A 13,098-nucleotide genomic window follows, 5' to 3' on the forward strand; every position below is an offset into this window, starting at 1 on the left:
CTTGAAGGGGGAGAGGCCGGTCGCCGAGGAGATCTGGCTGTTGTGGGCGTACTCGATCCAGGCCAGATGTTGACTCCAGGCTGTCGGGTGTGCGGAGGTTACACACCGTAGGGCCTGTTCCAGATCTTGATTCGCCCGCTCTGCCTGTCTATTAGTCTGAGGGTGGTACCTGGACGAGAGACTCACGGTGGCCCCCAGTTCCCTACAGAAACTCCTCCAGACTTGCGAGGAGAACTGGGGACCACGATCTGAGACAATGTTCATGGGGATACCATGCAGACACATGACATGGTGGACCAGGAGGTCTGCAGTCTCCTGGGCGGTCGGGACCTTCGGGAGGGCTACGAAGTGGGCCACCTTGGAGAACCAGTCCACTATCGTCAGGATGGTGGTCATACCCTGGGACGCAGGGAGACCGGTGACAAAGTCCAGGCCTATGTGGGACCAGGGGTGACAAGGCACCGGCAGCGGCTGGAGGAGTCCTTGGGCCTTCTTGTGTTCAGCCTTGCCGCTGGCACAGGTGGTGCAGGCCTGGACGTACTCCCGGACGTCGGTTTCCAGTGACGCCCACCAGAAGCACTGCCGGACCACTGCCACGGTTCTTCGCACCCCTGGGTGGCAGGAGAGCTTGGAACCATGACAGAAGTCCAAGACTGCAGCTCTGGCCTCTGGTGGGATGTATAGCCTGTTCTTTGGTCCATCTCCGGGGTCTGGGTGTCATGTCAGGGCCTCCTGGACGGTCTTCTCCACGTCCCAGGTGAGGGTTGCGACGACAGTGGACTCTGGGATTATGGTGTCCGGTGGATCCGACCGCTCTGGCCTGACCTCCTCTTCATGCACCCGGGACAGTGCATCGGACCGTTGGTTCTTGGTCCCAGGGCGATACGTGATTTGGAAGTCAAACGGACCGAAGAACAGTGACCAACGGGCTTGCCTGGGGTTCAGACGCCTGGCGGTCCGGATGTACTCCAGGTTCCGATGGTCAGTGAAAACCGTGAAAGGCACCGTAGCTCCCTCCAAAAGGTGTCTCCACTCCTCTTTCACCGCCAGAAGTTCCCGATTGCAGACATCATAGTTCCTCTCAGCCGGGGTCAACCTGCAGGAAAAATAGGCACAAGGATGGAGAACCTTATCGGACTCCCCACTCTGGGACAGCACGGCTCCTATCCCTGAGTCAGAGGCATCCACTTCCACTATAAACTGGCGATCGGGTTTGGGCTGCACCAGAACTGGTGCAGTTGAGAATCGGCGTTTCAACTCCTTAAACGTGGCTTCACACCGATCCGACCAGGTGAAGGGGACTTTAGTGGAGCTCAGGGCTGTCAGGGGGCTAACAACCTGACTGGAGCCCTTTATGAACCTCCGGTAGAAATTTGCAAAGCCGAGGAACTGTTGCAGTTTCCTACAGCTTGTCGGTTGGGGCCAATCTCTCACCGCCGCAACCTTGGCCGGATCAGGGGCAATGGAGTTGGAGGAGATAATGAACCCCAGGAAGGACAAAGAAGTGCGGTGGAACTCACACTTCTCGCCCTTCACAAACAGCCGGTTCTCCAATAACTGCTGCAGGACCTGAGGTACATGCGTGACATGGGTCTCAGGATCTGGGGAGAAGATGAGAATATCATCAAGGTATACGAAGACGAACCGATGCAGGAAGTCCCGCAAGATGTCATTAACCAATGCTTGGAGTGTCGCGGGCGCATTGGTGAGGCCGAACGGCATGACCAGGTACTCAAAATGACCTAATGGGGTGTTAAATGCCGTCTTCCACTCTTCTCCCTTCCGAATCCGAACTAGGTGATACGCATTCCTAAGCTCCAGTTTTGTGAAGATTTGGGCTCCATGCAAGGGCGTGAACACGGTTGCGAACCGTGATCTCGTTCAGCCCTCTGTAGTCAATGCATGGACAGAGTACGCCGTCCTTTTTGCCCACAAAAAAGAAACCAGCACCCATCGGGGAGGTGGAGTTCCGGATCAACCCAGCAGCTAGGGAGTTCCGGATGTAGGTCTCCATTGATTCGCGTTCCGGCCATGAGCCTGCTGGACGGGTACTCAGCGCCCGGTATCACATCAATGGCACAATCGTACAGACGATGCGGGGGCAGCGTGAGCGTCAGATCCTTGCTGAGAACGTCAGCGAGGTCATGGTACTCGGCTGGCACCGCCGCTAGATTGGGGGGGACTAAAACCTCCTCCTTAGCTATCACACCGGGTGGAACCGAGGATCCTAAACACTCCCGGTGGCAGGTTTCGCTCCACTGCATCACAACCCCAGACAAACAATCAATCCGGGAATTGTGCTTTAGCATCCATGGAAAGCCCAAAATCACTCGGGAGGTAGAAGGTGTTACAAAAAACATGATCTCCTCCCTGTGATTCCCAGACACAACCAATGTCACTGGCTGTGTCTGGTGCGTGATTAATGGGAGCAGGGTGCCATCTAGTGCCCGTACATTCAAAGGTGACAGTAAGGCCACTAGAGGGAGCCCAACCTCCCTAGCCCATCTGCTGTTTAGCAGATTCCCCTCCGACTCCGTGTCCACCAGTGCTGGGGTGTGAAGGGTTAGATCCCCACTCAGGATCGTAACTGGGATGCGTGTGGATTTGCGGGGTTTCCCCGCGTGAGTATTATGGCCCACCCTTAGCCCAGTCTCTACGGGCGGGCGTTGTAGTTTAACCGCTTGGGGCAATTCTTCTGTATGTGCTCACTCGAGCCACAGAAATGCATTCCCCGTGGGCCAGCCTCCGTTGTCTGTTTTCTGATTTCACTTTAGCCCTGCTCGTGTCCATAGCTTCGTCAGCAGGGGGAGCTGTCGGCACACGGAGCTCTCTGGCAGTGGAGCGTGGGGACGGCAGCACCCTTTCGGACCTGGAAGGAAGAGGGACGACTCGTGCCCGGCCACGCCCTTCGCCCCGCTCCCGACAATGTTCTTCTAATCGGTTGTGTAACCGTATAACCAGGTCGATAAGCCCGTCAAAATCCCGCGGCTCGTCCTTAGCCAGCAGATGCTCCTTCAGGACCGGAGACAGTCCGTTTACGAAGGCAGCGCGGAGTACAACATTATTCCAGCCGGACCTCGCTGCCGCGATACGGAAGTTGACTGCATATTCGGCTGCACTCCGACGCCCCTGTCTCATCGACAGTAGCACGTTCGAAGTGGTCTCGCCTCTGTTGGGGTGATCAAACACTTGTTTGAACTCCTGCACAAACCCAGTATATGTGGTTAGGAGCCGAGAATTCTGCTCCCAGAGCGCCGTAGCCCTGGCACGTGCCTCTCCTCAAAGCAGATTTATTACATAAGCCACCCGGCTGGCATCAAACGCGTACATAATAGGACGCTGTGCAAAGACGAGCGAACACTGCATCAAGAAGTCAGCGCACGTCTCGACACAACCTCCGTACGGCTCCGGAGGGCTTATGTATGCTTCAGGGGACGGGGGGGGGGGGGGCTCGTTGAACGACCACTGGAATATCTGTATGTGGCACTCGGTCAGCAGGAGGAGGTGCCACAGCAGCGCCCTGTGCGTGCGCTTCCACCTGAGCAGTGAGAGCCTCCATCCTCCGATTGAGAATAATGTTCTGCTCGGTTACAGTGAAGGCGGTTAAGATTTGCTGCAGCTCACCCAACACGCCTCCTGCTGGCCACTGTGCACCCTGCGTTTCCATTGGAGGTTCACTCGATGGTTGACGCCCCTCGGGATCCATGACATGGCCGAGAAATCCTGTTGTGAAAAGTGTGATGACACGGACCCACAACAGGGGGCGTAAATGAATGGTCAATGGAAATGCCAAAAGTAACAATTTAATGTCGTGAAATGTGCACAAGGGAATACAGATACAGTTTTACACTACAGTCAATTACAAAGTCGGTGACGTGTGGGCAGGCTCGAGGATAGGAGATGCCTGTCCAGAGAAGAGTCGGGACCCACACGATTTCCACTGCCAGCGGAGACCCAAGAGTCACCAGAGCCGCCAAGTCCTGAGTCCCCAGGTGGCCACCGCCTTCCGCTGTCGGACCGGGTACTGCTGGCAGGAAGCAAAGACAGATCAAGTGGGTGTGTGCACACCCAGCAAACAGTTCAGAACAATGGTGGAAAACACCTCCACCTCTTAATCACTCTACTCCCGAACTGTATGCAGATCCTAATGTCACTTTAGCAGTCCACAACTGAGGAGCGGAGTACGCCAACTCCCCAAACACAATGACTACTCTGTAGTGTACAAAAGGTTCATCTGCAACGGTAGGAGTTAACTTACACAGAAGTAAAGACGTTACTACTGTTAAAGATTTTCAGGCTGAGCGGTTTACCTGTTCGATAAGACGATTTCTCGGCAGAGATGTGGTGTCTTCTCCAGGCTTTTATGGGTGAGGTCTGATAAGGTGATGCATGACAACTGTCAGCTCCGGGCTCCTGGAGCTCCTAGCGGCGACTGCGCCCTCTGGTGCCTGAAGCCCGCCTTCAGGCAGGGCGCCCTCTGGCATAGGGCCAGCAGTACCTCCTCTTCGGGCGGCCCACACAACACAAAATCCACTTTCTGAATACAGTTTTAAGTCACAGCAACAAAAAAAAAAGCACAAACTGCTGTTTCATTTGTGCACAACAGTGCCAGAACTAAAAGTGAGCTAATTCTAAGTTGTGGAGCCAAATATCCTCTCCTGTGAATTTTTTTTAAGGAAAAAGTGTTTCAAACAGCAGGAAGTGGATGCATTATCTCCAAAGTAGTGCTACAAGACACAGTTAGTACTTGGTGCTGGCTGCACCAAATAATTCAGCTGGCACTGTTCTAATGGACAAAACATTGGGCTTGCAATTAAAAGAAACAACAGCATCAGGCATTCACTGCTATCAGCTGCTGAGAAGGAACATGAGACACTTATTGTAACACAAGTCTTCCTTATTTTTTGCTCAACATTTGGTGCTTAGCGTGTTGCTATTGCAGAGCAGGGAGGCAGCATCTAAGGAATGTTTAACAATCCTTCATTAATGGTGTTCATGTTAACTAGGGTAGTAATTTATACATTATTAATGATTGCTAAGCAGTTAAATATTAATTCACTAATAGTTGATGGTTATTACTGCATGACCTAACATGCACACATCAATAACTGATCTAATAACCACTTCATCTAACTCTAATTTGACTGTTAATCAATGCTTAATAATGCATTAACTATCATGAGAACCTCTATAAATGGTTAATAAACACATTAACTCTTAATTGACAGTAAGTGCTTATTATTGCATTAACTAATGTAAGAACCCTCAGTAAATGGTTAACACACTAACTCAGCTGACTTAGTCAATGATTATTATTGCAACTACTAACATGAGCACATTAGCTAACTCTTAATTGACAGTAAGGACATATTATTGCATTAACTAATGTAAGAACCATCAGTAAGTGGTTAATAAACACATTAGCTAACTCAACTGACTGTTACTCAATGGCTGTTAATGCATTAACTCGTGTGAGAACCATCAGTAAATGGTTAATAAACACACTAGTTAACTCAACTGTTAGTTAATGACTATAAATGCATTAACTACTGTGAGCACCATCAGTAAATGGTTAATAAACACATTAGCTAACTCAACTGACTGTTACTCAATGGCTGTTAATGCATTAACTAGAGTGAGAACCATCAGTAAATGGTTAATAAACACACTAGTTAACTCAACTGTTAGTCAATGACTATTAATGCTTTAACTACTGTGAGCACCATCAGTAAATGGTTAATAAACAAACTAGTTAACTCAACTGTTAGTCAATGACTATTAACGCATTAACTACTGTGAGCACCATCAGTAAATGGTTAATAAACAAACTAGTTAACTCAACTGTTAGTGAATGACTATTAATGCATTAACTACTGTGAGCACCATCAGTAAATGGTTAATAAACAAACTAGTTAACTCAACTGTTAGTCAATGACTATTAATGCATTAACTAGTCTGTGAGCACCATCAGTAAATGGTTAATAAACACACTAGTTAACTCAACTGTTAGTCAATGACTATTAATGCATTAACTACTGTGAGCACCATCAGTAAATGGTTAAAAAACACACTAGTTAACTCAACTGTTAGTCAATGACTATTAATGCATTAACTACTGTGAGCACCATCAGTAAATGGTTAATAAACAAGCTAGTTAACTCAACTGTTAGTCAATGACTATTAACACATTAACTACTGTGAGCACGATCAGTAAATGGTTAATAAACACACTAGTTAACTCAACTGTTAGTCAATGGCTATTAATGCATTAACTAGTCTGTGAGCACCATCAGTAAATGGTTAATAAACACACTAGCTAACCTAAATGACTGTTAGTCAATGGCTATTAATGCATTAACTACTGTGAGCACCATCAGTAAATGGTTAATAAACACATTAGCTAACTCAACTGACTGTTACTCAATGGCTGTTAATGCATTAACTAGAGTGAGAACCATCAGTAAATGGTTAATAAACACACTAGTTAACTCAACTGTTAGTCAATGACTATTAATGCATTAACTACTGTGAGCACCATCAGTTAAATGGTTAATAAACACACTAGTTAACTCAACTGTTAGTCAATGACTATTAATGCATTAACTAGTCTGTGAGCACCATCAGTAAATGGTTAATAAACACACTAGTTAACTCAACTGTTAGTCAGTGACTATTAATGCATTAATTAGTCTGTGAGCACCATCAGTAAATGGTTAATAAACACACTAGTTAACTCAACTGTTAGTCTGTGACTATTAATGCATTAACTACTGTGAGCACCATCAGTAAATGGTTAATAAACACACTAGTTAACTCAACTGTTAGTCAGTGACTATTAATGCATTAACTAGTCTGTGAGCACCATCAGTAAATGTTTAATAAACACACTAGTTAACTCAACTGTTAGTCAATGACTATTAATGCATTAACTAGTCTGTGAGCACCATCAGTAAATGGTTAATAAACACACTAGTTAACTCAACTGTTAGTCAGTGACTATTAATGCATTAATTAGTCTGTGAGCACCATCAGTAAATGGTTAATAAACACACTAGTTAACTCAACTGTTAGTCAGTGACTATTAATGCATTAACTAGTCTGTGAGCACCATCAGTAAATGTTTAATAAACACACTAGTTAACTCAACTGTTAGTCAATGACTATTAATGCATTAACTAGTCTGTGAGCACCATCAGTAAATGGTTAATAAACACACTAGTTAACTCAACTGTTAGTCAGTGACTATTAATGCATTAATTAGTCTGTGAGCACCATCAGTAAATGGTTAATAAACACACTAGTTAACTCAACTGTTAGTCTGTGACTATTAATGCATTAACTACTGTGAGCACCATCAGTAAATGGTTAATAAACACACTAGTTAACTCAACTGTTAGTCAGTGACTATTAATGCATTAATTAGTCTGTGAGCACCATCAGTAAATGTTTAATAAACACACTAGTTAACTCAACTGTTAGTCAGTGACTATTAATGCATTAATTAGTCTGTGAGCACCATCAGTAAATGGTTAATAAACACACTAGTTAACTCAACTGTTAGTCTGTGACTATTAATGCATTAACTAGTCTGTGAGCACCATCAGTAAATGGTTAATAAACACACTAGCTAACACAAATGACTATGGCTATTAATGTATTAACTAACATGAACACATTAAAAATGTTTCTTAAACACATTAGCTAACTCTTAATTGACAGTAAGAGCTTATTATTGCATTAACTAGTGTGAGAACCATCAGTAAATGATTAATAAACACACTAGTTAACTCAACTGTTAGTCTGTGACTATTAATGCATTAACTAGTCTGTGAGCACCATCAGTAAATGGTTAATAAACACACTAGTTAACTCAACTGTTAGTCAGTGACTATTAATGCATTAATTAGTCTGTGAGCACCATCAGTAAATGGTTAATAAACACACTAGTTAACTCAACTGTTAGTCTGTGACTATTAATGCATTAACTAGTCTGTGAGCACCATCAGTAAATGGTTAATAAACACACTAGCTAACACAAATGACTATGGCTATTAATGTATTAACTAACATGAACACATTAAAAATGTTTCTTAAACACATTAGCTAACTCTTAATTGACAGTAAGAGCTTATTATTGCATTAACTAGTGTGAGAACCATCAGTAAATGGTTAATAAACACACTAGTTAACTCAACTGTTAGTCTGTGACTATTAATGCATTAACTAGTCTGTGAGCACCATCAGTAAATGGTTAATAAACACACTAGCTAACACAAATGACTATGGCTATTAATGTATTAACTAACATGAACACATTAAAAATGTTTCTTAAACACATTAGCTAACTCTTAATTGACAGTAAGAGCTTATTATTGCATTAACTAGTGTGAGAACCATCAGTAAATGATTAATAAACACACTAGCTAACTCAATTGACTGTTAGTTAATGCATTAATAACTACTGACTAACATGAGAGCCCTCAATAAGTGGTTATTAAACACACTAACTCAACTGACTGTTAGTCAGTTCTTATTATTGCATTAACCAGTGATCAAGGTAATGATCAAGAGGTTGAAGTGGTGGGCCTGATCCTCCATTTAAATCCCCATAGACTGGAAAATCTAAGGGCCCTTAATTGGGCAGGCCCTTTTTTATACCCAAGTAGTTCCTGGTGTGTAGTTATGTGCCTTACACATATGTCAGCTTATAGACATTCATGTGGTGTGTGTGTGTATATGTGAGGCATCATTGTAAAGCACACCCAGTGTCTGCTTCATGCAGAAATGCAGTCCATTTATTTCAGTAATTCCCCCCCCAGTTTGTGTCATTTTGGGTGACCTTCAGTCATTTCACCCAGTTTGGTCATAACTGAAACAAAACACTTAGTTATGTTGTTCTTGCTCTCTCTCACTCTCTCTCTCTCACTCACTCACAACCTGAAAATAATATTCCCACGTGCTCTGCTGTGCTCAGGTGCAGTAAATTTTGGACATGAATCAAAGAGCATCATCAAAATGTACTCAGTCATTCCTCGTTATAACACTTTAACAGCTTCCTGTGCACAGTCACCCCAAGGCAAAACCAAAACCTCCGAAATGGATAATCATGGTGTGTTTATGTTTTGTCATTATTCCACAGAATATCACTTTCCGCCACAGACTACTTCTGCATGGTTGCGTTAAATAAATGAGCCTCTTGTTGTGGATTTAACATTTGCTCACAATGTCACATTAAAGATCATTTTGACAGCCAGCATTAGCACATTAGAACTATTAAACATTTTAAGGAACTTGTTAAAATGTAGGGCAGCATGGTGGCTTAGTGGTTAACACTGTTGTCTCGCATCAAAAAGGTCCCAGGTTCACTTCATCCTGGTCCTTTCTGTGTGGGGTTTATATGTTCTCCCCGTGTTTGTGTGGCTTCACTCCGGGTGTCCGGCTTCTTCCCACTTCCACATAAATGAACGGGTGACTCTAAATTGACCTGCCCCACTCCCCTTTTGACCCTTAATTGGAATAAGTGGGTTCAGAGAAGTGATGAATGAATGCAAAACAGAGATTAATCTAGTACATCTGTTATATTTGCTACCAGACAGTCCAGCGGCAGTCGGAGATTTGATCCACCACAACCTTGACCTTTACCTCCAAATGATGGACCTCTAGTTGACCTTAGTACAGCAAATCTGGAATCCACCTAACCATTTGGCAAATTTGATACACATGATGAAAATGTTTTTGTTTTGTGTTTTTTTTTTTTCTTCATAGCAGTTTTGGGCAAAGCTGAACTGAGATACAAAGTTTAGGAGAAATCAGAAAAAGGACCCAGGAGGAGCAGGCCAGCATACACTTACTATGGTTTAAGCAGAGTCAAAATGAACCCAATTTGCAGGCAGCAATGAGACCAAATAGGGTAGTGCAAAAACAAGAGATTTTAATGTTCCAAAGATGATACTCAGTAGAACCAGGTGATGTGGAAAAAATGAACTCCAAACAAAACATGACAAGAAAGTTCAAAGAAGGAGTCAACACAAAAACTACTACAAAGACTACAGGAGGCAACAAGGTTTGAACAACCAATAGGAGCTGCGTGGGCAACAGCAGCACAGTGACAAATGCAAGGGACCAGCAAAAGAACCAGGTGCTACTTAAATACAAACTCAAACTGATGAACAAATGGAGACAGGTGTGTGACAGGGTCAAAGGTCGAGTGACAGCTAACAGCAGATGATCAAAAACTTCAGACATCCAAACGTAAGGTGGAAATCAAACATACAATAACAAAGCATAACTTGAGCAGAAGAGAATCAGAAAATCAAAATACAAATCTAAGTACGTAACGCCAAAAAACAAACACGGACTCAAAAGTGTATAGAATGCCAAAGAGAAACAGTGGAAAACAAATATGAAGACTAAGACCAAAATGACGATGCAAGCAGTACATAAACTACAAGAATTAAGCAATGACTAAAACTAAATCCATCAACAAAAAGCAGAAAATGAATGCGGAACTCCAAAATGGATAAAGTGAAATGAGGGAAAACCACAAGAGACACCAAGGAGACAAATAACAAAACAGAGACATGGAAAGAAAAGACAAGACACAGACAAGACAAACCACAAGGACAAAATGACACTGACTGGGATTAGAACACAGACAACCCACAGAAGGAATATGGACAGAACACACTGACCTTTAGCAACAGGGCACAGGCAGATCACACAGATGAATGAGAAGACAGGCCATAACCACATAAGTAATACAAACAGGACAAACCCATACACATAACACTCAGACACTAATACAGACGCACAGATAACACTGAGGCATGGGCTTGACCTTTGGCAAATTGACCTTGCTGGCCGAGTCTGGAACTGGCTCCATATGTGTGCCAAGATGGATGCAAATCAGATTGAAAAACCCAGTGACTGACCTTTGGCAAATTTGACCTTGCTGACTCGCTCCGTACTGTACGTGTGCCAAGACTGATGCAAATCACAGTGCAAAACCCATGATTGACCTTTGGCAAATTTGACCTTGCCCACCCAATTCCAGAACTTAACTACATATGTGCCATATTTCATGCAAACTGGAGTGAAAAACATACATATTGACCTTTTTAACAATAATCATCTGCACTACAATCATTGACCTTTTGGTAAATTTGATGTTCCCTGGTCAATTCCAGAATCAACCTACATATGTGTACCAAGTTTAGATATTGAAGTGAAAAATCAGAATTTTGACTTCTAATGACCTTGACCTTTTTCCCCTTTAAGGGTAATTTTGGGACATGTTCACATCAAGTTTGGTGGAAATTGGCCAAAATGAACTCAAGGAGTAGGCAGCCAAATGCACACAAATAAAGAAACGTTTCTCAAATGACAGTATGATGGACTGGTTCCTAACATTTGTGCTGTCCACTCCACCAGACAAGCAGCAGCTGACCCTTCACCTGTGGGCCAAAACAAAGAAAAGGACAAACGGAAGTGTGAGACACCCATAGCAGACATCCTTCACAGCTCCAACGAGAAATCCTCCAACGTTGGGACAAAACAAGGCTCCTCCCCACACCTCAGGACATCCATCCTGTAGGACGTCAACTTTTTACACATTTCAAAATGATGCTCTCCACACATGAAATATAACAGTGACCCAAAGCATATAGATCATTTATTTCTATATGCATGAACCACAAAGTATCATGTGAAGCAAAGATATGGTAACCCTTAGGATTTGACACTAATTTCTTTTTACAAATTAAAATTTTTATTGTATTAAAATTTGTATTATGGAGCATGTGTAACCACATGGCGCAGATGCTGTGGAAAAAAATACTTGCAACCCAACGGATTTGAACCTGCACTTTCCAAAAGCTCTGATTACCAGCCAGAAACATTACCACTACCATCACTGTCATATAAAAGGTGCAGGAAAATGCCTGATATCAAGAAGAACATGGACGTATTTAAAAAAAAAAAATACAACCACACACCATACAAAAACACTGCATTTTATTGAATCTCTCTTATAAAAGCGGGATTGTGTTCCAATAATTAGTGCTAAATGTATCCAAATCAATAAAATGCCAAGGTTGCCCAAATTTATGCACCTGTCTAATTTTGTTTAAATAATTATTGCAAATTTCTGTAAATACTAGAAACTTCATTTCACTTTTCAAATATCAGTGTGTTCATCTGCTGTATGATATATTTAACTGAAAATTCTGATCCAGACAACCAATGATTTATAAAGGAAAATCATGGAAATTTTCATGGTGCCAAAACTTTTACCTAAAACTGTATGTGTTTTATGTATGTCCATGTGAGGACAGCAAGCAGACACATGCGCATCACAATGGACATGTCTGTCCAAACACGATACGTGTTCTCCAGCTGGGCAGCCGCTGGTTTGCACAAATAGTTGTAGCAACAGGTGTATGAGGCATTGGAGGCAGCAACAGTTTTCCACGTATTGCATACAATTTCTGCTTCATGCACACTTCATGTGCAATTCGACCACATTCGTACCATGTGTGAAGGTGCCTTAAGGAAAAACTCCCTCTGATGATCTGAGGAAGAAACCTTAAGCAGACCAGACTCAGTGGGGTGACCCTCTTCTTGGGCCATGCTACCGATAGAGTTGACAAAACAAATATGCCTAAAAATTTAACAATTTTATCTTAACATTGCATTTATTATTTGACTTCATTTAATTGAAATAAATTAGCATTTGCTTAATAAATTATATTTTATGAAATATACTTAATTTGTTTGTTAATTTTCATTCATGGAAAGGACTAACATGCCTAATGTTTTTCTTAGATTTACCAAGATCATCAAGTGTATTTAAATTATTTCACAGTCTTTTTAATTTGTGTGTAAAAGTGTAAAATGTTTCACAAAAAAACTGAGTAGAATACAGTAACAGTTTTGTGTGTGTGTGTGTGTGTGTATATCTCAAACTGACTGCATAAGGTTGGGCAGCCTTTATTCTAACACAACTATTGTCAAGTCAAGCGATGGGAAAAACTAACATTTCCAAGTCACTGAGTATGTAAGATGGAGTAGAACAGATGAAGATGTTATTGCAAGAAAACT

At 42.9% G+C, this 13,098-nt stretch overlaps 1 protein-coding gene across 1 annotated transcript in view; it reads left to right on the forward strand.

Moving 5' to 3' along the window:
• LOC117526620 overlaps window positions 1-11,593 on the forward strand; it is a 37,937-nt gene extending 26,344 nt beyond the window's left edge. Inside the window, exon 6 of the mRNA XM_034188675.1 lies at window positions 11,431-11,593. Coding sequence (XP_034044566.1) covers window positions 11,431-11,593 — 163 coding nt within the window. The remainder of the gene's footprint in view (window positions 1-11,430) is intronic.
• Window positions 11,594-13,098: the final 1,505 nt, after the last annotated feature.

This window comes from Thalassophryne amazonica, chromosome 15 (genome assembly GCF_902500255.1).
Source record: "Thalassophryne amazonica chromosome 15, fThaAma1.1, whole genome shotgun sequence".
Lineage (NCBI taxonomy): Eukaryota > Metazoa > Chordata > Actinopteri > Batrachoidiformes > Batrachoididae > Thalassophryne > Thalassophryne amazonica.